Source organism: Cryptotermes secundus, unplaced genomic scaffold (genome assembly GCF_002891405.2).
Source record: "Cryptotermes secundus unplaced genomic scaffold, Csec_1.0 scaffold722, whole genome shotgun sequence".
NCBI lineage: Eukaryota > Metazoa > Arthropoda > Insecta > Blattodea > Kalotermitidae > Cryptotermes > Cryptotermes secundus.
Genome location: NW_019729219.1, coordinates 164072 through 191603, shown reverse-complemented (window position 1 = coordinate 191603; position 27532 = coordinate 164072). Strand labels below are relative to the sequence as shown.

At 37.5% G+C, this 27532-nt stretch overlaps 1 protein-coding gene across 5 annotated transcripts in view; it reads right to left on the bottom strand.

The window, feature by feature from the left end:
* Positions 1 to 27532, bottom strand: part of LOC111865528 (neuronal acetylcholine receptor subunit alpha-7) — a 218066-nt gene that overhangs the window by 52651 nt on the left and 137883 nt on the right. For 3 of the 5 annotated variants that reach the window (XM_023853624.2, XM_033751859.1, XM_023853625.2), the window contains exons 3-5: positions 26233 to 26277; positions 11044 to 11153; positions 3946 to 4126 (exon numbers count right to left, since the gene is read on the bottom strand). In XM_023853624.2, coding sequence (XP_023709392.1) covers positions 3946 to 4126; positions 11044 to 11153; positions 26233 to 26277 — 336 coding nt within the window. The remainder of the gene's footprint in view (positions 1 to 3945; positions 4127 to 11043; positions 11154 to 26232; positions 26278 to 27532) is intronic. The other 2 variants (XM_033751858.1, XM_033751857.1) reach the window with 1 other exon arrangement.

Genomic DNA, 27532 nt, shown 5'->3' with positions numbered 1-27532 from the left:
GGTGTTCGAAATCACGGTGTCCCCTCCTGATGAATCAAATGCGCCAAAGCATGATAGCAAAATCATATTTCAGTGAATAACATAGAAGCTGACGAGCAGTTGATGAAATGTGTGTTCGCTTTGTCTGAAAATTATACATCTCCTTGTTACTCGGTGGCAAGCAAGCTCACACAAAATAGATGCATTGTGATATAAGCCTCAAGTAACAGAAGTGGCAATAAAAAAATTCGGGCAGAACATAGCAGCACAGTAGACCAACTGGTTTGTACAAAAACCCAACCGCCTCGTTTATTCCATATTTCATGTCTCACACTCACTTTCTACAGTATTTTCCTAATTCTTGTTGCCATTCTAAAAGGAAAAACTTAATATTTTAAAATGAGCTTTTCAGGTTTTATGTATTCTGCATCTTGCAACATAGCCAGATAAATTTTTAGTTTCTTGGGGTGGAGTGAAACTGGGTGTACTTGGTACGTCGACCACCACTGGCCTATTGTACCTGCCCTGGATGATAGATGATGAATGTGGAGCAATCGGCGAAATGAGAATTGGCAGGGGAAGCCGAAGTACTCGGAGAAAACCTGCCCCAGTGCTACTTTGTCCACCACAAATGCCACATGGCCTGACCTGGACTCGAACCCGGGCATTGTAGCATGTCTGAATATTGTTTTCGAATATCCCGCTTCTTCATGCTGCTACAATTTGAATAATCGAAAAAGATTAATAATAATCTGTGTATTCGTAACGTCTATTCTGATTTGCTAATGCTTTCGGTGTATAAATCGAAACTACGAGTTTCCACTATTTGTAGATATGAAGCTTTCACAAATCCCGATAATGCGTGATGCCACAGATCTTTAATGAATATTTGCGTGGTAAAGAAATTCATAATTTTTATGGAAATCGTCATTCAACATTACTTAAATAAAAAATATTAACATTTGTCCATCGCTAGCTAATGATGTTACTGAGTGTTTAACCTTTTAATGCTGAGTGTTTTAGCAACAACAATACTTAGTTTCTTTGAACACTGCCTTGGAAACTTCTATCTCGGAAGACCCTCACCGATAATTCATATTTAAATGTTAGAAGATAACATGTTCTTCCAACAATACACAGTATTAGAAATCGCATTCAGATCAGAAGCGAACGTTTTTATTTTAACCAGATACGTAACATGGGCGAGACTGTACCCAGTACCTCTATTATTCCTGTTTCTGGAAGCGACAGGGAATCATAGTTCGAAACGTCGGAATGCGTATAATAATAAGCGTCCGAGCCGAACCTGTGATTCTCGTTTTGGTAAGGGCTACGTAATTCGGCTCACAGCAAAACACGTAATAATTAAAACCTTCTTACCCTTGGGATTTACATTACAATAGTTCGTAATGTTTTCTTTTTCAGGAATCCTGTCCCTGATACCTAGTTTTTGATGGGCACTGCCTTCCACATTTACTACTAATTTCATTTCTGCGTTAAATCAGGAAAGTACCACCTTGGTTGGCATAGAACTGCTTTATTCTGTGAATATTTGTTACAGAGGTTAATTCATAATACTACACTTAATGTTTCACTTGTTCATGGTCTGATGTATATTAATTACGTGATGCTTCGGGTGTTAGATCTACTGCCATTATCAGGTAATTGGTCAGCAGCATCGAAAATAAGAGTAAAACCTATCTACCTTTATGACGACCACTCATCCTAGAACAAGTCTGTAGACAACTTCCACAACGGTTTATGTATCATGCTTAATATACGTCAGACGGGGACAATATTTACTATAACTGCGATGCGGCTACCCTGTGAGACAGATGCATTTTATTACCAGTGAGCTTCATGAGACATTTCAAATTAAGTCCAATATGGCTGACGTTGCATCGGCGCTGAAACAGAATTCTGATGTATAGGGGTGTAAGGTCACCCAGTCCTTGTGTGAAGTAAACTGTCAGGTGCCTGTTATAACTGTGAGGACATTTTTAAATGTTAGACACATTTCTCATGAAAGGAACTTACGGTATTACATACTCGGATACTAACGTTAAAAACATTTTATATTTTGTTTGTGTATTCTGTTCGAAAAATAACCCCAGTTAGAAGTCTACAGTTCCATAAAGTACTCAGTAATAGTAGTAGTAGTAGTAGTAGCGGTGGTGGTGGTATGGTGGTAGTAGTGGTAGTGGTAGTAGCAGTGGTAAGGATGAGTACTCAGTAAGTTGCAGTGGTGGTGGTGGTAGTAGTAGTAGCAGCAGCAGCAGCAGTAGTAGTAGTAGTAGTAGTCGTAGTAGTAGCAGTAGTAGTAGTAGTAGTAGTAGTAGTAGTAGTAGGGGCGTTAAAAAGTAAAGCCATCCCTGTAACAGGCCTTGAAGGGCCATAGGGTTGTGAGATGTTGAGGTTCCCACATTTTCTAGAGAATCGGCTCATAGATGGCGGTGAAGTTATCAGCCCTACGTGCTGGTCGCCCTTTATCCCCAGGGAGTCTCATGGTACTCATATCTGTTATAGGCTGGCCATAGTGCGGCTAGAAGAGTTAGGATATCGAAAGATTCGGTGGTCTAATCGAGAATCGAAACCGCGACCTTCCTTCTTGTAACATAATGCCTACACCAACTATGCTATCGCGTGCTCAAATAATATTAATAATAATGCTTTAATATTATAATTTATAGAACCTTTGGTAGGCCTGAAATTATTCTACACGTATTTAGTGTTATTGCATTCCGCGCTGATGACTGAAGGTTCAAGGCAGTGATAGTGCTGATGAGAACGACTGTTAGGCCTACATACATGTACAAGCAAGGCCGTTAGTTTCGGTTTGTGGGTTTTCTGCGCGCACGCGCACGGCTTTCATTATGACTTGAATATTAATTGATGTTATAATTCCTAACTTTGTATGGAGGCAATTTTTAAATACGTATTTTCGAGAAAAATTATAGCTATACACAACAATTCAAAATGAAATGTACCACTATCAGTTCCAATTTTCGAGAACTTAGTATCATAAAAATGTTTTTGAGTTGGCGCGTTTCTAAGAAAATTTAATTTTCCCTTGGGTAACATTCATTTCTTGCAAGATTTATAGTTCCCACTGCGTGTCTGTGAAGAGGACTATCCTATGGGTCATGATGCCATATAGTCTGGTAGAAGTTTCTCGACGTTTAAGAGGGACGCACTTTATCTGTCTTGAAGGTGAAGGATAATCCGAGATATCAAACAGAGCACTCTGTCTGCTGTTTGCTAGTGGGGTTTTTACCTTGAAGATAGAGGCATTTAGTTCCTTCGAAACATCTGTAAAATTTTACCGGACTAAACAGCATCACATCTAATAAAGTAGCATTCTTTATGCATTTGTTTTACAGTATTATACAAAGTTTTCAGATTTGTTTAAATATATGTAACTAACAAACTGTTTTGGAGCAGATTCCATGTTGAAAAGCTAACAGTCGCTCAGCTCCTTAAGAAATTGCCCACCACTTTTGAAAAACGAAGCTTCATTAAAATGTTGAAAAGAGACCGCCATTCACTCTGTCCTGTGCTTTTCAAAAAGTATCTCCAAGTCCGAAGTCCTGTATAACATTTCGACACATTCTGCATTTTACGGTGTGGCACTGTTAACCTCCCCGCCCAGATCCTAAGTTACAGGATCGGTTCCTGTTTGTTGTGTCTTATGTATTAAGCGCAGCTACCGGCTGCATTTGGAGGCCGTCATCTCCAAGCTGACGGCGTACCGTGCTGTGGTGACGTAACAGCATTGTTTAAATGTCTAACATTTAAAAATGGCGCGTACGTCTACAGTTAGAGTGGTTGTGCCTTAATATGCAACCCGAAGTACAAGTTCTTGGTGCATTCTGTTGTGACTGAGTAGAGAGAGATAGAAACATAGGTCAATATGGTACACGAACGACGTGACACATCCAACTGAACAGCTTGTTGTGTTGGTACTACCTGGTTGCCGTCATAGGTCCAGCTACCGAACTTCATGTCACAATGTTGGTCATCAAAGGGGAACCACGTAATGTCTATCTTGCATGTGCTCTTGAAGATGCCCGGTGGAACATACAAACAGCTACCGTTATGTCTGACCACAACGTTGGTGTGGTAGGTCCCGTCGAAACCTTCATCGGCACTTGTGGCAAAAAGGTTGTAACAGTTTTAATGGTGTTCTGTGTTACCACTTGGAACATATTCGACAATATCTAATGTATAATATTTAATGCCTGAAATGGAATTTCATGCTGTTTATTTAGAGCTGAAATGGTGTATTTCTTAGTGGCTGAATAGTTATTTAGAAGGAACTTTAATGTTGCTTCTTTCGTGAGTATTTTTTCAATGTTATATCTTAAATGTTGTGTAACGCTGGAAAATGACATAGGGGGAACAACGATTCGTAATAAGGCAGAGGAACAAACTCACATGAATAGAGCTTATCTTTCTTCTGAGGTGTTTACAGCTAAGTTGAATGCGCTGAAGAATTAAACAGAGAAAGAATAGATTGACGGAAATAGAGGATGGAAACTCAGATTTCACGATTGTATGGATTTATAGAAGGAATAGGAAAAGGAAGATCGGAAACAATAATTTAAAAAATGAAACCGGGAAACGTGGAATTGGCAGACTACAGCGTCGGAAATTGTAAGAAATTTATAGGTTGATGGAAGAAAGGGAAGGGGGGGGGGATAATCAGTACGAGAACAAGGGGCCCTTGAGATGGGTAGATTGCAAGAAGAAGAAGGAGGAGGAATGAATTTGGACTGCGCATGTTACTTTAAGTTTCACTGTCTGTTCAGAAAATAATATAATTAGCTGTCGGACTGAAAAGTAAGGAAAGATTTTGAAATTCATTGATGTGTTCTGATGTGGGCAGCAGTGTAAATGTATCGAAGCTAGCTCAAGTCACGTGTCACTCAGTATTCTCATGCGTCTGTATGATGCACTTTCAAACTGCCTCCTCAGAACATTTTAACGTGGTTGAGAGTTTCTTACACTAGCATTGTAATAAACTGAAATAAATTCAGTTGTCTCAGACCTATAAGAAATGACCATATTGCTATTGATTCTTGTAGTTTTATTATTATTCTCTATTGGAATTAACAAGGAAGGAAATGTTGATAGTGGAACAGAGCTTTAGACCTAAATGGAAGCTGTGTGTTTGTGTGTATGTGTGTCTATATTACTTACAGGAAGTTCTGAAACAGTAGAAAACGTTAGTAGGTCAACCTACACAGCATTACAATGTAGTACACACAGTTTAAGGTTGAGAAACATGTGGCAGGAAAGGAATAGAGGGGAATTTAAATGATTATTTCAATAACATATTTAAAAAGGTTATTTTTATTTATTTATGACCCGTTACGTAGGCCGAGTTTTATAGAGAAATTTATAAATATAATATAATAAAATTCAGGTAGTCATATAGTATAAAGTTGAATTAGGTATATATTTTATAACACTGTTTACACAACACCATTCATAATGCTGTAGGAGCCTCTTTGTTAGTATAATTTGACATTTAAATCTGAACATAGGTATATGGTAGACATTTTAGTGCGTTTTCTATGACTTTAAATTAGTAATATAAAGAATTTTAAAATAATATATTTTATATATGTAGTTGTTAAACAGATAATATAATTTTAAGTATAAATTTGATTTCATTTCTTGCTTGACGACAGATTTTCTCAGGGACTTCCCCTCCCCAACGAGGAATATTTGCCTACAATCTCGATATTTTAGAATTATGAAATATTCTGACGCACACGAGTCGAATTTTTGGGCCCTATAAATATATCAGAAACAATTTAATAACACTTTCGATCTCCTCCAAGCATGGAAAAGAATTGTTAGAGAACAGAATCACATTTTAGGGCTCGATGCATTTCATAACATTTCTCTCTAGCCCATATGATCTCTTGTTAGACATTTCGTTTTGAATATGGACACTGGTACTTTTATTCTGAAACCAAGTTATTGAAACGCATTTCGTTAGCCCAGAAATTTTAATAGATGCCTCAACAATCGTCTTGAAAACCAGAAGACTTTACCTTTAGATATCACATTTAGCTTTTAATGAAAATATGCAGTAAATAATATTGATCCTGGGAAAGCAATAAACTTGAAATTGCAATGAGAGCCAGTTCTGAGAGTTGAAATCGAGTAACAGTTGTGGTTTATGCATTTTGTTCTACGGATTGTAATATAAAATTGTGTAGGAATTACTTGATGAAGTTTGTTGATTCTGTATGAATATGTTCTGAGCATTTTTATGTTTTTTAAATTTACTGCTAATTTTGTTGTATCTGAGAATTAATGGCTGTCACAATATGTTAATTTCTGTAAGCAAACCGTCTTTATACTGAATTCAATTTCTGCGCTCTTAAATTAAATTTTATAACAGAGATGGCAGGCTACTACAAGGCAGTTTGACAATATTCTGAGTGCATACGCCTACACATTTTCCCTCTACTCTCTGTTCTTATATAATTTACTACCATAACGAAGCATAGTTGGTGTTTTATGAACTAAACTTTTGCCAAAAATGGAGAAAGGTATAAGCAGAGATTAATTTTGCGCTATAAACCGGTTACGGTCACTTAGCAATGAGACCATAGTCTGAAAAGCAACGGAGACAGTGAAATGAAATTAGTAGAATACAATTTAATGTACATAATCGAATTGTACTCTATTATTATTAATATTCCGGCTTCCTAATTTGGTGTTCGTACACTCAAATCTTGGCTAACGAATTTGTTGTTGTAACTATTGCAGTTCATAGTTCCTCGCTACAGATCTTTAAGTAGTGCCATGAAGAGAGATATGGCAATTTTCACTTTATTCCGAACACATTATCAAAAATAAACCTGTAACTTGACGCTTTATAGCTTCAGCATGTTATAAATCGTCACTGAGGTAAACACTACGTGTAGTATTTAAACCTGGAACAAAAATGTCCACGTGTGTTACATATTTCTGGCTTTCAGTCGTGGCTTGAGGCATTGTGATGTATAGTGACAGTAAGGAGTGAACCGTCACACGAGTTATGAATGACTGACCGAGAGTGGAGAACAGGACTATTCCTCGTTGGGACGGAGGACTTAAATTGTGATGTGGCCCACAACAACGGCTAGCTGTTTTTTGTACTTCCCACCAAACTCGAATCGATAGGGCAGTTCTGATTTGATGGACTCAACCAGTTCCTAAATTAGATGAGACGACAGTTCATGCAAGACGAAAATTCTGTACTTCAGCTCTGGTCGATACAGAGGAGGGAAGAAGAAACCAACTTGTACACTCGTTTGGTGAGGAGACAAATAGCAATGATAATAATAAAAATAGTAAGATATACGTTTACGATTTCCAACATGCAAGCAAAAAATATTTACAATGCGGTGGCGTCGTCACAATACAGGATAAGCCTACGTAATATTGTTACATACCATATCTCGTGGCACGACGCTCTAAATTAGCCACGAAATTAGGTTTTACAGTTCCACATAGGTGACGAATTTGGAGTGTTATACCACGAAGTATGGCATATCACGAAGTTGGGTAGGTCTGTCCTATACAGGAGATGACATTAACGGGTTCAGTTTTTAATGTGGATAATGTGGAAAGCATTTCTTGGGTTAAACCTCGAATAAATTACACACACATCATAACGACTGTAAAAACATGCAAATGGAAATTTATTGAAAAAATTGGAAAGTATTCGGCGCACAAAGAAATTTGCTAAATTTACCTCGCACGGTCACGTGAAAGATGTTTTCTTTTAGGACATTTACATATGTTCATTTATTAATAATTAAGAAATTAATGTTATAATTTGTTTTACTGCTTTTCGCAACTAATAAACATCCCACTCAATCATGAGTTGCATGCTGATTAAAAAGATTCTGTAATTGATGTGTCTTCAGTAACACGGACAAATTGTTATGAATAATTTATTTGTTTTTGCTTGGAAAATGAAATTGTCTTGAATCAGACTATTTCTGTTGTGAATATATTTTATGTGTGAAGTCGGACGATTTTTGTGTTTGCGGGTTTTGACATTTGGAGCCATCTTCATAAAGGGTACATTGTCATGAGCGTGGAGAAACAAAGAATGACATATTTTATTGAAGGAATCACGACACTGAAATGGCCAAATAAAATTGTTATGCTACTTTAGATGCATTGTAAGCCTTTCGATCGCAGGCAACTTTTAAAAATGCAGATTATTATATGTACAAGTACGTTCGTATTTTGCAGTTCTTCCGTTCGGAAAAGGAATATACCTACGAGTATTATCGATTTGGTTTCCACCTGTTCTGCTTCATTGGCGATGCATAAATGTAACTTCATTTTTAGATTGGTTAAATCCAGTGGACAGTTGGGATCATCAGCAAAAATCTTTATCTCCCTAAAATGAAACTTTGTACCTAACGGACCCCGTCACTTGAGTTGTATTATTGTTAAATAATATTTAAACTTTCATCTTTCAATTCTCGTCATAGTGCAAACGTGTCATGAATAAGACATAAGATTTAAGTGATACGCACAATTTGTATGAAAAATATTGCATTATATGCCAGGGAGGCAAACTATTGTTAAGTGAGATCTCTGTATAACTGATTTAAAGTATTGCTCGACATTCTTGTTCTGTGACCAGCCAAGAACCTGTTCACAGCATATGAAAATGTGCTGCCTGGTCAAGGTTACCGCACATCTCAGGAGCCGGTGAATATGAAACAGTAGCGGACTGAAGATTAGCAAGGGAAAATTGGAGAAACTCTGGAAGAAAACTGTTCCAGTGCCACGTTGACCAGGACGAATGTTGCATGAAATCACCTAAGATTGAACCACAGACTCTTTGGTGAGAAGCCAGCGCCTAAACGCCTAAGCAGTGGTGTGACATTGTGTAGCTTACTGTAAGTTTCAGTTTATAGCGAATTTAATCCTAAAATATACACTATTTCACGTGACCATCTACGAGAGAAAGTTGGATCTCTGAAAACTAAATCCAGCTTACCCTCAACTCGAATTAACTTCGAATTCAGAAATGTGTATCATAAGTTCTGACAAGTCAACTGAATTGAGAAGGTTGGAGAGACTACGGGTTTAGAGCAAGGGACCACCATACCGTTCTTCCCAGGCGGCTCGTTGTTGCCGGCCAGTTCTCTTAACTTTCACTCGTCATTTAAATATCTGGGATTTTATAGACATTCTGCAGGAGAGTGTAACGTCTGGAAATGATCTTAAGATATAATGTTTCAAGCTTGGACATTTTACAGGATAACAGCAACACTGACAACAGAAAAATAATATTATCGAGTCTGGTAATATGTTTTTCTTTTTAAATTTATGGAACAAAATTTTATCATCAACAAATGCTTGGAAGTTATATAATTCTGTTACCAATGTCTCTATTACAATATGAGAGAGAATTGTGAAAAACACCCACTAAATCTTAGGAATTGTTTCTCCTTTCAAGTGGGGTAATTTATCAACCATCTCTTTGTTTTACAAACAATTGGTTCACAGAGTATGATGTGCAGATGTAACATTTCGGAGAAGTTTTGTCTATTGTCACAACAAGAGTTCGATTCAGAATTACTGGGGTTCTGAACTTTTCCCATCTTCCGATATTCTAGAGACTGGAAAACACGACGTTTCGGAAACTGGATCCTGTTTGTAGCTTCTAGAATAACGTACGGTGGAAAAAGCCCAAAAATCCAGTAATTATGAATGTTATACACCATCGTCAGAACCCCTAAGAATCTAAGTGTTGAGTTACTGAAAATAGCAAATAATTGCTTTCTATCTATATAGCTTCATTAAGTATGAGTATACCTTCATAAAACGTTTCTCCAAAATGTTGCATTATTAATTTGTATAATTGATCAAGTATAACAATATTATGCTAATACAGAATATTACGAAATTGTCTTTAAATGAGGAAGGAATTTCATCCCGAGGTACGTACACAGACATTTAAAAATTTCTTCATAATTATGTAGTTCACATACACTGAAATATAATACAAGTTAGTTACTATACAACATAGAGTGAAGCAAAGAATATCATCTCAAAATGAAGAACACGTCTGTATATATATTTATATATACCGTTACTAGCAGCAAACATATTTCTTGCGAAGTTTCTGACAAGTGGATAAAATAAACGGAAAATGATGCTATTTTCCTCCATCCGTTTCAAGTTTAACCGGCTGCATAAATTAACGATTTGCATCATACCTTCTGTCATGGGCCTACATCAGAGTTATCATGAGACCAACTTCACTTCAACGCGAATCAATTCAGTTATAAGGAATATTTTGTTTTGAGTTCAAGCTGCGCTTAATTAAAATTCTTAAAAAAAAAACTCTTTACGTAACATGGAATACCGGATTTAAATATGGCTTTTGTTTGAAATACTTCTAATGTGGTATATATTTCTGAGAATAAATACCATAATTCATGTTTCTAAGCTATGGGGTATTCGTGCTGTTTATTATCTCTGCCAAAACTAGTTTTCTGCTTGCAAAAGTGAATATAAAGCCACCTAGATGCAAAATCGAAAAGAACACATTTTCAATGAATTATACACGTGTTCACATCAACCCAATACCGGAACAGGAGTAATTCGTGATATTTGTCACCTGTCAAGTTGTTATGGCGCTCCATGTTTGCATTTGGGAGACGCTTAGTTTGAATTTCGGCTGGGTCACCGGCTATCTTGACTGAGGATTTTCTTTATTTCTGTCAGTCCCTTCAGGCAAATACGATGGCAGTAACTCTATTAGGCCACGGTCACTTCCCTCCAAACTCTTTCTATCATCAATCATCATGCCCTTCGGCAAAATCTTAAAGTAAATAACAAAAAAATATATTTATTAAATTACATTTTGTTTCCAGAAACTCGCGATCTGCCTACAAGACGTGTTTATGTTCATTTTGAGTGTATTCGAACTGAACAACACAAGAGTTTACATCAAGTTGCACACATCACAAGAGGAGTCACCCCACAGTCACATAACGACGGTCTCACTATTGCTTGGCTTTACGTTACCTGTTGTACATGAGGATATCAGGTCGCCAAATTTTGTTGGGAGTTATTCTGAGGTCCTTGACTCCCCCAAATTCGGATTCGTTCCACCTGAGGTTGTAGTCGTTCCACTCCTGCGTGGAACACATCAAGACAGTCTGTTACAGCGCGGGCCTCACATTTACAATTCATCATTGCTGCCTTTTGGAACAAACTCTGCATAAACATGTTTATTTATTAGATATCTATTACTCTGGAATACAGATGGAAATACAGTTTCTTACATATCGTATTAATGAAAAAAATTATACCTTTTCTAAAATGTAGTTAACAATTATTCATGAGAATTGTACCCACTTTATTGATCACAAAGCTGTCAAGACCAGTGTGTGTTATGTAGGTTTAGTTCTCTAGGGCAGCGTCCCCCGATCTATTGAATAGGCTAAGCATCACGGTCAGTATTAAAATAACCATCTTCAAGGTAAATATCTTGGCCTGAGACCGTCTCAGGAAATTGACCAATCAGACACGGTATCGTCGTATATACTGGCGCACTTAACATGGGACGAGTGCCCGTGACGGCTGCCCGATTGTGTCTTCACTGAACATGCAGCACACTTGCATTTATTTACACATCTGATCCCACTTCTCTCAAGAGATGAGCTATGAATGGGTGAAAAAAAAACGCAAGTGCCTCCATCTATGTCACGGTCTGGACAAGAACGCAGCCACAGCTCGACACAAAGACACCGGCCTAAATGCAGCCAGTGTAGTGGGAGCACAGATGCACGTCTGGATACTGCCTGTGCGTAATCTATTGTCAGTCTCCGAAGGCTGATAGCGCGTGATTAATGTAACTGGTTACTGAAATAACGAACCGATTGAAATAATTTAATTATAGTTGGGTTGAAATGCAACTGTGATTTAATTTCACACTTGAATATCCAAAACATAGTTATGACAGCTGTGGCATCACATAAAGAATACAAAGAAAGAGGCGTGTATTGTGTCTTGATAGAATTGTTTCGTGGAACCTCAGTGACTATGGTTCTTAAGAACCGTCCCTTTCTACTTCTGGGACAAAGAAAAATTTACGAAAGATACATAGAAATCGTGCAAAGCAGTAGAGTAATTTTTTCCTCAATTTGGAAGGAACTGTGATTTCCATGACACATTTTAATGAAACGGATAGATTAAAATGAAGTGACACAGTATTATTCAATATAGAAGGTACAACTGATACTTAAATATTGATGGTAGCCGTGTTTCTAGTTTGGACTGGCACATTACACCTTAAAATACTTAAAATATCTACAAGTACATAAATACATATATCATTATAGGGGGTGGGGGTAAATTATTGGCGTTAAAAAGGATCATACACAGTACAAAATATAATCCAATATACTTATTTGATAAATGTGCAAACAACTGCGCTACTATCTTGTGTTACAATACAAGGGAACATACATCAGCTTGCAGCCAGCTTCAATAAACGAAAATTGTTCTTTAATTTATATAATTTTTATATTTCCCAACGATTGCATATGTGTATCATCCAACTGCAGATTAGTGGAGTTTCACTTATTGCAACTGACTGTTTATGTCTAGACTATGTAAGAGCAGTTAAACATAACAACACAGAGATAATATATTCATAGAAATAAGAAGATATGGCTGCCATGCAAGAGAAAGAAAGCTTCAATCTACTGATAGAGATTTTGAGATCGAAGTGGGCAAGAGGACACAGAAACATGCTGGGAGAATAGAAGTCGACATTTTAGGTGTTTTTTAAAACACTGGGCATTATGTGTACTTATTATAGTTGCCAATTATTTACGCACAGATTTAGTAACTGTAAATTTATTTCAATTATTACTGTGCAGTAACTACCAATTTGATCATAATTAGTTTCTTTATTAACCTATTCTTTGTATATGACATTAGTACGCCAATATTAAAAATTTAGTTTTGAACATAAATCTGTTAATCGGAACTCGACAGTCTATATTTTCTTAATTTTGGTATAACCTTTTTCATATAACATACTCTGAAATATCCAAGTTTCTTAATTTGAAACAAATTTATAATTCCTTATATTATAATAACAATTAAAGAAACCTTTCACTGTGCATTTCCAGGTTTAAAATGCCTTCTTCCGGAATTACATTGTAACTTCAGCTGTTTACTAAAACATGAACTTAATTCATCATATATTTATTAATTTTCGAAAGCAAAATATCATTTAAATTTTATTTCAGTGATGCTGTAATGCAGTTTATATATCCAGTGAACCATTTTAAAATTGGTAGTCTGGTTTTGTTATTTGTTTAACGGGTTTAACAGTTACAAGTTGAAAAGAGTTAGAAGGTGAATTTTAAAATTGCACACACACGGCAGTAGTACGTTTCTCATTGATGGACGCTGAGAGTCCAGGCAAGATACCGTTCAGGACATATGTGTCAACACATTCACCGATCACCATTAACTTCTAAATGCACAGTACAACCTGTGGCCATGCAACTGGAGAGGGTGTGAACACAGAAAGGAAGTAGTGAAGCATTTACAGTTATTCCCGGTGTTAGATTTACACTGTTATCTTATAAACATGTTTCATTGCGAACACTTCTTGCCTTCTTAACTATCTGAATGTAGATTGATGTGTTATTTATATCTAATATAAAATTTATACAGTTGGTTGTTGCGTTTGTCACAATATTACTATTATATCTTTAGACATTTATTTGTAATGTTAGAGTTATTACTAAAAGTATTTGCAATGAAATTGATTTTAGAAATTTGTGGATTATTACTGAGTTAATTAAGGTTCTGAAAATTAACCGTTTTAAGCGTAAGATGGATCTTTGGGCATAATCTCATTGTGATCCCTGCGAAGTATAAAATTGTAAAATATTTGGCGATTTATTGATGATATCACTGCGACCTACACGATATTGCATGAACATTGAAGCGAATGTGACAGACAATACTTCGAGATTTTCGTGTTTTAATTATCTCAACTGAAAAGATATATACAAATATCAGAGCTCTTTATTAACAACCGTCTCCGTCGTCAGTCCTCTATCTAGCATAGTTTCTCCTATCTTTCAATGTTTTCAAGTTTTCCAAAAGGAAATTCAAGTTCCTGATATTATTTGCTGTGATAAACACTTTCACGAAAAGGAAGTTCGTTTACATACAACTACAGTGGAAAGGTGTGAAAGGCTTGGTATAAAGACCACGTAGCTTCATTCATAGTATAGTATTCTACTTAATGATACCGTTTGGTCTGGCAGGTGAACCAGACTACAGAATACCGTAAACCAGAAACTCACAATATGAATTTTCACCGCCTCGAATTGTGTAGCTTCGTTGTCGTTATAAAATTTTATAAACAGAATAAATTGTGCAACGTCCATTAAAGATGCGTTATCCTTTTCTATAAATGGGTGGAAATCGTGTCATTTTGTATAAAAACTTTTAGCTTAATTTGTTAAATCAAGCACTAACAATTCAAATGTATTCACAGTTACGGTTCTAAGCCAGTTTTGAACGAAATCCTCGTACGAAACGTCTTTTGGTTCTGTTTGTGCGAGTTAATGTTCGGAGTATGTTTCTTGTGTTCGCGAAATTAGTTGCCTCTCACCAAGAACTGGGATAATATGAAAGTGAATAATTGCATGATTAACAATATAAGTGAACGTATGTATGTAATATTTAATTACTTGATATTTTATGTAGACAGGGTATCTGTTTATGTTCTAAATTTTCGATTTGCTAAGTTATTATTCAGATTAGTCTCACTCAACATAGTAGGTCAGCTGATGCTTTGGAAAATGACTGAAATGATTGCCCGGTGTTATCTGCATTTGACTAACGGTTTCCAACCAATCGCGTCATGTTCCGTTTTCGATAAAATAGTTCGCGAATATTCATAAAAATATACTAATTTCAGGAAATTGACTTAGTGCTCGGATTTGACTCGTTCTATGCAGATGATAATACATTCTGAGGCTGAACCTACACGACAAATGTGCACTTTCGATATTTTTCATCATAATGACCGAGGCTTTTATTTGCGAAGCTGTGTCCTAGGTTATAACGCTAGCCGTAGACGTAATGATTTACATTATCCATGTTCTCTACAAGTGAGCCGTGAGGGATGCATAAGCCGCTCCTACACATGTAACAATACAGTATGTGGAAGGTGATTTCAAGAATAAAATATTGAGTAATTGTGTTGAAATGTTAAGAGAATATATTCCTGGGAAAGATTCAGATAATATTAAATGATTTCGAGTACGAAAGTTCTTGTTTCTAAAATTCAATTCTGCGACAATTTTCTGCGTGGGTATTAAGGAAAGTAATTTACTGGAGTAATTAATGAATTAAAATATTAAATTTCATGTAGGAACTGATTCTCTCGCAGTGGTGGTCATGAAGAGTTCTGTCTCCTGGGATATAGCGCCATGTAGGATCTGAGGTTCTCACAGCGGTGGTTATGAAGAGTTCTGTCTCTGGGATATAGCGCCGTGTAGGATCTGAGGTTCTCACAGCGGTGGTTATGAAGAGTTCTGTCTCCTGAGATATAGCGCTGTGTAGGATCTGAGGTTCTCACTACGGTGGTTATGAAGAGTTCTGTCTTCTGGGATATAGCGCCGTGTAGGAACTGAGGTTCTCACAGCAGTGGTTATGAAGAGTTCTGTCTCCTGGGATATTTATCCTTTATCATAAAGTATCTTTAAGTCAGTAATTCCGTGCCGTTGTCTTCTGAGCTCAGATTTCATGTAGTGCGATACGCGGTTCCCAACATTTCGGAGGAACATATTTCCTCCATCTTCAGGGTGGAAGCAAAGTGTTGCTCTAAATGTTGGTGAACACATTCCAGACTACACAGTGTCATATTTCAGAAAACCACTCATCATTGCGAAACCTTACGAAGTCAGTAAGTGACTGGCTACACCCAGGTAGGCGGAATTTCGACTTCTGCGCGATAGGAAACTCCTCCCCTCTCCATCTCATTAGACACCGTCCCTAGGGTTCCGCAGCCTCCTATACGATAGGAACTGATGGTTATTTTCCTGAAGGTAAAGAAGCGAGAACGTGAAGCTTACCACACATATGTACTTAGTTGCCGAGCTTGAATGCGTGGCTTACCTCCATTCAGATATGGACTTGGTGTTTATGTACAAGGATAAGTTATTCATTCCAACAGAAAGAAATGTAAATGGGTTAAACTCATCTGCGTTCGAACGTTCCACAGTAATATGCATTGAAGCAGCGAGGGTTTTGAATGTCTGTCATGTAATTCATTCCTTTTTGCACTCTCTTATGTTTAAAGGAAATTTCTTTTATTAATATCCTATATTCCCGACAATTTCTATCATTGACAAACCAGGATTAGTTTACTTTTGACTGTTATGAGCTAATAAACGTGATTGTTTTCACATATCCTCTCAAATATCAAACAGATTCAAACAGAAGAGCCACTGCTTCTAAGCGAGATATCTCATGCATTTTGTCTAGTGGTCCAGATGAAATTCAGCTTTCCTGCTAGTCACTGATGATGTTACAACATATTCCTACATGAACTGAACTCCTGTAACGCCCACGCACATAACTGTACTCAACTCTGTACCCGAATCTGACGTATATGAGAACCATGTCCTCACTAACGCAGTCCACCTCTGTAAGCCTTAAAGCCTGAAATCTATCCCAAGAATATATATAAATTATATTTCTTTATCTCAGAAGGCATACTGTGACCCAAATATAAGGACAAATAGGTTAGTGCTGTTTAAGGAAATTACATCTGTTTATTCTGATAATAATGTGAAACCCATAAACGCACCATGCCGACAAAATATAGAACTTTTAATCTTACAGCTAGAGGTACATATTGTTACTATAGTCATTTAAAGAGTTGATATCCCCACACAATTACTGCTCAACACTAATTATTTTACTGCTACAAAACGAAAATAAATACCACCATTTAGAAACGAATTACGACACAGAAAATAAATGAAAATAGATCAACTTAAATGTATGCATTCATCAGAATTGTTGTGGACTGTTAAGCTATTGATAGATGAGTCGGTGAATGTGTTGTTAAGAACCCAGGCAATGCTATATCACGTGCGAGTGACAGAGACGGCTGAAATAACCGGAAAGTTCTCATTCTCAAGGAAAAATAAACACGTTGTGTTATGATTTTATGTTCGGTGCAATGTCCTCATTTTTCTTGTGGGTTTAAAGTGGGAACTGCTGAGGCTCAGTTGTTAGAGCTCGTAGCTGGGGAGGGGGCAGTTCGGGAAACCAAAGAAAGGGGAACTTTCTCCGTTGAAAGCCGCTACCAAGTAACGGCAGTGAAGGCGTGACTGTGGACAATTTTATGTGTCTGTGTGTGTGTGATAATGAACTATAAAATAAAGCCACACGCCGTATTAGAGGCTTCAAGAAATCCGATTACCAGTCCAAAACTCGCCTCTAATATCACTCCAAACACGTGACAATATGAAAACAGACGGAAATCGTCAGTTTAAAAAAGAAAATTCTTGATATCACATGATTTTCATGCTTGTGGCTACATAAGTAAATATTTTAACTAATATCCATGTTTATGGTGTTCTAGGTTATGATATCGTGTAGTCTATAAGATAAGGACCAAAAATCCGGAAGAACATACTGCCTCCATCTTCAGGTTATAAGATGGTGGCAGGACGTTCCTCCAAAACGTTTGTACCTGAACACCTGACTACAATATATTATAACATAGAAGTTCACAATATGTCTTCACCTCCCACGAAAACTTCGTATATTTTTTAAATAATATATTCGATTTATTAATAAGAGATTTCTGTGCCCTTAATATCCTTCTTCAGCCAGCAGTAATTATGAATAACGAAATATGAACTTTTTTCAGTTTATTCAGTTTTACGTTTGATAATATTTGTACAATAATAGAGCCTTTTTGTTGTAAAATGTAATCATATGTAGCAGGTACAGAAGAAATTTTACCTTGAACCTTTCAGTTAGGACACTAAGACATACGTGATAAAATGCGTTTGTTCAAGCAGCGTGTGCCCCTAGCTGTCGGTCCTATATTTAACTCCTAAGTATCATTCAGTCCAAGTGTATCTCTTTCACAAAGTGAGATGAAGGCGTGTAACTAATTCAGTATCGGGATTATATTTTAGGCAGCCGATGATAAATGTTGATATGAAAGTACAAATAAGTGTTTTATTTTATTTTCCGTAATTATTTTACAGTAAATTTTAAAGTGGAAGTGTGTCGAGATGACTCAGTCAATAAACTGACTGGTTATGGATCTTGATAGTCGTGTACGATTCCCGACAAGTGCTGGAATTTTCGTCTTTGCTATCACATTCAGGCTGGCTCTGAGGCCCATCCTGCCTCCTGTTGAAAGTAACACGGGTGATCTTACCCCGGGTATGAAGAGACTGGTGTGTGAATCGTAGCTTCTTCAGTTCCATCTAGTGCAGACATTGAGGTTGCACGGGGATGTGCTTCCATCCACAGGTATCTTGATGACATGACGCGTAATTAAAGATATTGCACATACGAGTACTCGCTCATATGCATCTGCCCTTCATTATCTTACCTTGGTAACGAAATCGGTTGCTGCTCGGTAGACAATTGTTTAGTACTGAATTCCAAATGACAGTGAAACTCATCCGAGCGGTAAAAACAGGTTTAACGAAATCGATATCCCGAGTTGGGATCCGTACGGCGCCGCCTCTGCAGTTCTATTTAAGCAGATGGTCTCAATGTAATGACATTTAATCAAAATCGTTAGAGCCGTTTCCAAATAATTGCTATTTGTATTTTGGAACTCGCTTGAATGGCGCCTGTTTTTGGAGCTGAAATATTCGTAATCAGCAGGCGATGGCATATGACATAATCTCTTGAAAGCCAGAAAAGAAAGAATCCGTCTACCCATTCGGGCGCTAGCAGACTCCGAATCATATATACAGACACGTTCTTCTTACTCAGGTGTGGCTCAGAACTTGTAAATTCTTGAGAATGTTGTGCTCGATTCTTCGCTGTCGCAGTGCTTCTTTATACGCACGGTACTATGTGTATGAGAAAGCAGAAAAACAGAATTTTATGTTTTAGGTGAAACTAGAAGCACGAACAGCAATACTAGAATCGATTACGAAACTTAATATAGGTGAAACATTCGTCGTTCTGGTCTGTCAACATCTCTCCTTCCATGGAGGTTCATAATAAGGGATCTGAGTATGCAGGTCATCCCAAATGGTACCTGTATTTTTAAATTGCCCACTACGTTGATGAGTGATATAGTGCAGGTTCTTTCTATTTTCATTACATAGTTTTTTAATAAAAAGCCATCCAGAAGTCAGAAGATTCAGAATAGGCGAATAAAGAAATAAATAATATGTTTCTGTCTGCTATATACGTTAAAAGATACTAACAGATGACCTCCTGCTATATTTGTTAATAACCAAATTTCCGTTTTTAAAACATTCACGCATGAAAAGTATATTCCTTGATTATACCTATTTTTCTTTTATATACCCCACCTTTTAGGTATATGGGCACGCGGTAGCATAGTTGGTTGAGGCACTACGCTACAAGTCTGAAGGTCGCGGGTTCAAGTCCCAACGAAGTCATTGGATTTTTTCAATTGACCTAATCCTTCCAGCCGCACTGTGGCCCTGGGGTCGACTCAGAATCCAACAGAAATGAGTACCAGGAATTTTCCTGGGGGTAAAGTGCGGCCGGCTCATAAGGCTGACAACCTTACCGCCATCTTTGAGCCGATTGTGTGGATAATGTGGGACCTTCAACGTCTCACAAGTATGGGCCTCCTTGTACTGTTACAGGGATAGCTTTACCTTTTACCTTACCCTTTAGGTATAGTTTTTATCTATGGTCCTATTTGTTTACTTTCAGTGAGTGATTGTTCCTCATATGCCATCTTCATCGTAAGTAATCTCAGTACCAAAGAGTTCCGAGTCGTTCTCAATATACACTCGAATCCACAGTTTAGTTTCAGAACATTTTAATATTGTATGTGCTTGATCTTCCTTTCGACACACTGACACTTCCTTTTTCAGTTTACCTCCCAAATTTTGAATCTTTTCCCACAATCTCGGTTACACTGAGTAATATGAAATTTCTGTCTCCAATAAAGTTTCATTAACTTATAAAAGTATTGTCACGTGACAAAATGACCGTAGACGTGGTTTGGTTCGGTAATTGGATTTATTGACCACTCACGGATCTTAACTACAAGTAACTGTAATAGCCTCACTGAATTACGCACTCTAACTATCACTCTAACTACAGCACACATAAATTCTTCTATGTCGTCCCTAGTCGTTTCCTGGTAACGGATCTTAACACTGTCCTCTGTTAACGTCCTTACCGTCTGGCACATATCCCACAATTGAGCTAAGCTCTAAATTTCGTCCCGCTTATAACTTCTCGCCACGGACCAACAGAAAACAGTGCTCTTCTGTTGTTGCTTGCGTGTCTATTGGGGTTTCCACGTGATCACTAATCAGCCAGTTCATTGGAGCACTGGCTACTGCTTAGAAACGGATGTTGTCTCGTTGCATTATATGGCAAGTAGGGAGAATACTTTAGCATGTATGGTTAATGATGTTAACAAAACAATACTCTATATGAGGCTACAGTGTTGGTATTACTGATTGTGGTAAATTATGAGGTACGCCGCTGACATGGTCTCAGATGGTATGATATACATACCAAGTTTCATGAAGATTTGTTGTGGCATTCGGGTAATATTAAGGCTATTACCTCGGCAAGGCGAGAGGCTGTAGTGTTGGTACTACCCAGGTAGCACTCGTACATACAAATTCTCACATCAGTAGGTCGAAACATTCCAGTAATATTAAGAGTATTAGCTGAACAATTTGAGAGGCTGTAGTGTTGGTATTACTGATCAATGGAATCTACGGAGTATGCCGCTGAGATGGCTTCATATGGCATGATATACATACCAAGTTTCTTAAAAATTGGTGCAGGCGTAGGTTTTGCCTCAAAAGTTTTGGAGGCTGTAATGATTACTCGTATATTACTTATGGAAATGAATTATGAAATTCACAGCCGAGACATACACTGATGCCATGATATACATACAAAGTTCCATGACGATTGTTTCAGGCATTTAAATAACGTTACGGTTATAACCACTGATATTACTAATCAAATTGATTCATTATATCTGTCAGTTTTACTCAGAAACTGCCTTCTAAAAGAAGTTATTGAAGGAAAGATAGAGGGGCCGATAGAAGTGACAAGAAGACGAGGAAGAAGACGTAAGAAGATGCTGGATGACCTTGGGGACAGAAGAGGATACTGTCATTTGAAGGAGAAAGCTCTAGATCGCATTAAGTGGAGGAATTGTTTTGGAAGAGCCTGTGGACCTGTCGTCTGACAGATTACTGATGATGATGCTGCTGATGATGATGATATGTGTCATTGAGATGGCTTCATGTGGCATGATATACGTATACACACCAGGTTTCATTAAGATTGATTTAGACGTTCAAGCAAGATTAATATTTCGCGCCTCAGAAAGCTCAGAGGTTTTAATATTGGTAATGCTCATCGGAGGAACTTGTGGAGTATGGCACTGAGATGGTGTCACGTGGTATGACGCATATACCTCCGGTCCAGTAAACCGAGATTAACGTCCATGGGGATCCGTTGCGCTGACAACATGACACCCTCTATCAGCAAAAGTTGGCACTAATTTCGCCGACAAGCGGCTGTCGCTCAGTCGGTATAGTTCGCTTGCTGACTGCAGGCCACGGTTTTTTGTTTATGATGCATATACCACGTTTCGTGGGTACTGATGCAGACATTCAAGCAGTATTAAGGTTTAGCCTCTGAAATTTGAGAGGCTGTAATGTTGATTATACTGATGACAGATTTATGACTTATGCCGTTGAGGTGGGGTTAGGTGCCATGATATACGCACCAAGTTTCAAGAGACAGGTTCTGGCATTCAGATGTTTATATGGGGATAGTGTACAGACAGACACGCAAACACACACACAGGCAGGAAGGCGATTTCTTAAGCCTACTTAATTTTTCTCAATATAAGGAAAGCAGGTTAAAATGGGCGCCTGAACGAACTGAAATGGTACCTGCTTCATGGAAAAATGGAAGTGGGTAACTGGAATATAAGGAAAGCCAAATTCCTGGAAAAAATAACACGATATATAATCTATTCAAGGTTGAGAACTTAATAAGTTTGCTTATTTCCTTCCGAGTGGTTTTACAAATATGATACGGTGGAAGTAAGTATCTTGTATTTATTTTCTTTTGTATAGCCTACATAATCTGTTTCTTCCATTTTACATNGAAAAACTACCACATTATCACTTTTCCTGGATAGTCTCTTTCCAAAAACAGAGATACCATGTATGCGACCAGAAGACGAGGAAAAAGACGTAAGAAGATGCTGGATGAACTTGGGGATAGAAGAGGCTATTTTTATTTGAAGGAGAAAGCTCTAGATCGCATTAAATGGAGGAACTGTTTTGGAAGAGACTGTGGACCTGTCGTGTGACAGATTACTGATGAAATGAAATAAGGAAAGCAGGTTAAAATGGGCGCCTGAACGAACTGAAATGGTACCTGCTTCATGGAAAAATGGAAGTGGGTAACTGGAATATAAGGAAAGCCAAATTCCTGGGAAAAATAACACGATATATAATCTATTCAAGGTTGAGAACTTAATAAGTTTGCTTATTTCCTTCCGAGTGGTTTTACAAATATGATACGGTGGAAGTAAGTATCTTGTATTTATTTTCTTTTGTATAGCCTACATAATCTGTTTCTTCCATTTTACATTCTAAGCCTGTATAATGACTGAGTTGTCTCAGGATTATTTTTTCTTGTCTCCTATTATTCTTCATGCCTTTGTGTCTCGTCCTCCAGTAATGTCACGAACACAAAGAAGCGGAAAATTATTATAAAATGCATGCCAGAGAATATAATATATACATACGTGTATGCCTAATACACAAAGGACCGAAGAATGATGGCCTGACTTTTCATTAGATTAACATTTACATACTCGGTCAAAACAAATGGATTCCACAATATCATCCGCGTTTCTAAAATATTAGAAATTAATACTGTTCAGTGTTTCCTAGGCAACACGACATGAAATTGTGTGGGTCTCCGATTTTGACGTGTATGTTCACTGGACCATCACTCTGTACACTCACAAATACAATTTATTCGCACTTATAACGTCTTCGGACGTTTCCTCTTCAATGTAATACACTCTCGCACGCTAATCTCGGTTAAGTGTCTTCTGCTCTGCTCGGAGCTCAACTGCCCTTAGTTCTCGTCGAATACGAACTCTGCTGGTCTGTTGTCGGATACGAACTACCTAGTCTCTTTTCGAAGTTGGACTGTTATATTCTGCATTCGGGCTGAATAGGGAACACCTTGTCGAAGGGTTTAANATTTTTTTTAAAAATGGTGAGCGACCTTTCTGGATGATTTCACATGGAATGACCCGTATGCAATTTCCTAGGTAGCATGCCTTCTCATTGCCCGTTGCGCAGCGATGGGTGTCCTACAGTCCAGCTTTCAGGCAGCACGTCACAATAAGTTACTGACGGTTGTAGTGTAAGTGAATCCCCACCGCGCGAATAGAGGAGATATGAATTAACAATCTACCTTGGAGCTACAGAGGAATGGAGAATGATCAGAATAGTTATGCATATAGCATTAGATTTTTAGACTAGAAAAAAGTATCATTTCTAACGGTAGAAGAATTAGTGGAAGCTGCAGAAATATGGAGCGAACTTCAAAGTAGCAGCCAGATAGGAACAAACCAGTAACGTCAGGACATGAATTCTCTGACATACATGTACATGTGCTCAGTACAGAAGCCTTGTTATAAATGGAGATTATTATGTACATTGAAAATTTTGACATGTTTTGAAGGTTTATTCAGTTTTAGTTCTGTTTCTGTTTACCCTCCCGTTAATAAACCAATTAACCTGATACAGAATCAGACTTCGTTTCTTAATCATGATGATAGTTTAGTTTACATCTGTTTCCACATATTGCGCCATTTCATTGCAGCATAGCATCGCATTTCAGGGTGTGGAAACTTCTTGCTTCGAAGTCTGATGATGTTTCGATTGGTTTCTGTTTGTTCAGAAAAACTGAAAATATGATATTGATCCTCCCCCATCTTCTCCTCTTATGGCGCGACAGCCCGAAGTCGAGCATTGGCCTCCTTTAAATGACGCCTGCGAACTTGCTTGTCTAGAGATTCTCTTTCCTAGTTCCTCACTCTCAGAGTCCCTCTGCTCTCTTTGTTCACTGCAGTAATTCACATCTCCTTTGTTTTCCTACAGGCCTCTTTCCAATAATGTTGTTTTCCAGAATCTTTTTCGGTGAGCGTTTTCTGTCCATACGCAGCAGTGTCCTGCCTTTGTAGTCTCTCTAATTTAATAATATTTGACGTACTTGATTCTTCAGATAACTAATGTAACAAATTATTATATCTAATTCCCCATGAATTGTTTTCTTTTCATTGGGCCAAATTTCTTCTCAGTACTTCCCTTTCAGATGCATACGCGTACGAGGCTGATTCTGACTTTCTTGCGATAGAGCAGCGTCACTTGCGTACCTTAACAACGGTCTTATCGCCATCGCATACAGCCTTGTCTTTGTTTGACCATATATTACTCCAGATCTCACGATGGCTGGCAGTGAAGAATACAATCTATTTGTCCGATGAATTCTTCTTTGGATCTCATTCTCCTCGTCGGCATTTGTACTTTAGTTCGACCCCAGATGTAGTACCAGGTCCTTAACAGCCTCTATTGTCTCCACCATCAAGATTGTGCTATGGATTTTCTTAGCCGCCCTTGATTCTGAGCGGTAATTTTGTTTTATTTGTGTTGAGTCCTGAGCCCATCTCTTTTGCTTCTATAGCCAGTTTATCGTGTATACGAGTGGTACCTGACAAGGACCTGGAGGTAGTAGCACTGTTCTCTGCATAACCCAGAACCTGTGTGCATTTCCATTCCATTTCCCTTTCGAATGAATGCTGTCTCCTTAACTCGGTCTGCACCCTCACCTGGCTTTCTCTGCTTCTCATTTTAAGCCTTGTCAGTCAAATGACTTTAACTGGTGGATGAAAATGGAGCATTGCTTCTTAGACATTTTCTCTGTTAATATGGTCAGTGTATGAAATTACGACATTAACAAGGCCGCCACGCGAAACAGATTTAAGTGTGTTTAGGCTTATTCAGATTAGGAATATACAATTGTCGCTCTGTTTAGCAAAAGGATTTTCTAAACCCTTTCTTGAAATATGCCCTACTTACAATTCTTATATCCTGACATGACACTCACCCATTCACTCATGGCGCTGAGCCTTCTTGAGAAGCAGCCAATTGTGCAACTACTCAAGAACTTCCCAGCATTTTATGGAAACTGGAGGTTCATTAAAATGCTCACAAGAGCCCTCCAATAGTCCCTATCCTGAGCCAGACCAATCCGATCCATATCATCCCTTCCTATCTCTCTGAGATCTATTTTAATATTGTCCACCCACCTACGCCTTGGTCTTCCCAGTGGTTCCTTCCTTCCGGCTTTCCCATCAATATCCTATATGTATTTCTACTCTCCCCCATTCGTGCTCCATGCCCTGCCCACCTCATCCTCCTTGACTTCATCCTGACATGACAATTATTAGGAATGATAATCAGGTTCGTAGAAGTTACTTATATAGACCGATGCGTACTATTATTCTTAGAGGCAACAGCTGTTCAGTGACTGTGTTATTTTGAAAAAATGGGAGGTTTTCTGTATTATATGTAGTAACTGGGTTAGGGTGAGTTAAATGTGTGTGCTTTTAATGAGGACTTACACCCACAGAGGAAAAAACTCCAAGCGTGACGCTTAATGGATTTATATAAAATACTAAATTTCTGTCTAATCTACGAGCATGTAAATAACATTGCCATGGGACTTTCAGGAAATTAGCACGTGAAACTGCAAACAGGAACAATAAGAAATATACACATATTTTTACAGCGTCTACTAAAATGCATAAATACATGAATATTATAATGTTATGTATAAATATATAGATGTTAGAGGAACTGAAATATCTGCCGTGTGTGTTTTTAACTGAATCAGCTGTTAAACACTTACCAACGAAAGCCAAATATTTGTTATTAGGAGTTGATTCTTCTCGTCCTATAGCAAGACACAACAAAAAGGGAAACAACCGTTTGTTAGTCACGTGACGAGACACATGCAAACGAACGGCCAGCATACAGATTCGGAACCAGCCCAGCCTGGAACCACAACAACTCAGCAATCTGTCATTTCAGTATTACAGAGCTTAAAATGAATTTCATGTTGTATAGTTAGGTGATTAATAACACATTCACACTGCATTATAAAAACCATCAAGACATTTTAATTTATTTATGCTGCACATTATACAATGACATGAAAGCAATTTCACAGCCGAAGTTCTGCAAAACAAGATTGTAAAATTGTAAGCTTAACAGAGGTGCTCAGCAAACGGATTGTAAATGGAATTCTAATATCCTTGCTCGGTTATATATTTCAATAATCCCCCAATTGTACTTGTATTTATGCTGTTATGAACTTATATTTTAATTAAATACATATTAATTTACATTGTGGGTTTATAAATTCATTTTGACAGGAACTTTATTATATCATTAAGAAGAAGCCACTTCGGTAATCTTCGGTTGTATTCGGTGAGCCGTTTTTTTTTTAAATGTTCGGAAAACTTGGCAGATGTTCGCAAGGTAGCTACCGATTGTTGGTTGTAGAAGATTCGAGTTAGGAAATGTATTTATAACTCAAAATTTGTGGAGCTTAGCTCAGTTTGTTTACACATTTCTATAACCACGATACCTACGGAAAAGTATACTGAATATAAGGTATGTGTTGCATTTTTGTAAAACGATCGCTGGAAGCATTTTATACTACAAAAAATAATTAGCGAGTTACACTCGAAATGCACACAGATCATGTAAAGTGTCCGCTATTTTTGTTAAGAGTTCAACTTAATTTGCAAATGGCCAGCAAGTTGTAATTAAACTCTGCAATAAAAAAACATGACGTCTATCGTGTGGATTTTATGTTGTTACACATGGAGGGACAGGCATGGAGGAGCTAATGAACTCATTTTTGTAACTTCCATTGCAAACGCACCATAATGAATGACATGAAAGGAAGAAAATTTGTACGACATGAAGCTGCGAAATTGGTTTGTGAATGTACGACCAATTTTACCGTTTTAAAATGGAAATAATAATAATAATAATAATAATAATAATAATAATATCAAATTTAAACGTGTCTAATTTCTTATTTGGATCTGAAGCAGCTCACGAATATTATTTCTTTGTTTCTGACGCAGTATTCTGTATTTAGCAACGCGGTTATGTTAGTAAAAGTTACTATATATTCC